The sequence below is a fragment of the Vavraia culicis genome (genome assembly GCF_000192795.1).
Source record: "Vavraia culicis subsp. floridensis unplaced genomic scaffold supercont1.286, whole genome shotgun sequence".
NCBI lineage: Eukaryota > Fungi > Microsporidia > Pleistophoridae > Vavraia > Vavraia culicis.
Genome location: NW_007360889.1, coordinates 1 through 659, shown reverse-complemented (window position 1 = coordinate 659; position 659 = coordinate 1). Strand labels below are relative to the sequence as shown.

The 659-nt window shown below is 36.1% G+C and overlaps 1 protein-coding gene across 1 annotated transcript; it reads left to right on the top strand.

Annotated features, from left to right (window-relative positions):
- Positions 1-15: 15 nt before the first annotated feature.
- Positions 16-659, top strand: VCUG_02751 (uncharacterized protein; the record flags this gene model as incomplete). Its single annotated transcript, XM_008077571.1, has 1 exon — positions 16-659. A coding segment is annotated over one exon (644 nt), but the record flags the coding sequence as incomplete, so codon positions are not given.

Genomic DNA, 659 nt, shown 5'->3' with positions numbered 1-659 from the left:
AATGGACCGAAATAGATGACATGCACTCAGTTGAATATGGGGAACACGCCTGTTCAGAACTTCAGCTGGAATATCTACGAACATGCACACCAAGTTCAAGATATTATGAATGCTCGGCTACAGAGCTTTGACTGTTTATGTGGATGGTTCGACGGACTTGAAATGATTACTAGACAAAAATATTTTAAGTCTCTCTTTATGATGGGATACCAAGTAGAAGCGCTATGTGAAAGCTATAACAGATTGAAAAGAGAAGTTTACATTTTGTTATGCACGTTTCATAATTTTGACTCCAATATCGCGGTGTTTAATGCAGTGATGGTTTTTACTTTCGAAAAAATGCATGGTAATAACAACCAAAAACATAAGAACATCATTGCTGCATTTAGTAGTACCAGAATAGATTTACGAACAAAGATGTTGATAATAGCACGGTACATCCTGTTCATAGGGAAGGCAATCAGTGTTAGAATAGGAGTTTTATCAGGAGTCAACGTTACAAATGGAGTTTCAACAAGCATGCAAATGCCTAAATGGCAACAAACAGAAGAAGTAGCAAACGATGGAAGTACCGGTACAAATCAAAAATGTGAGATGTTTTATCGCAATATATTCATCAAACCAGCTTATGATTTGATGCAAGAAGTGAAAAAAGAAAA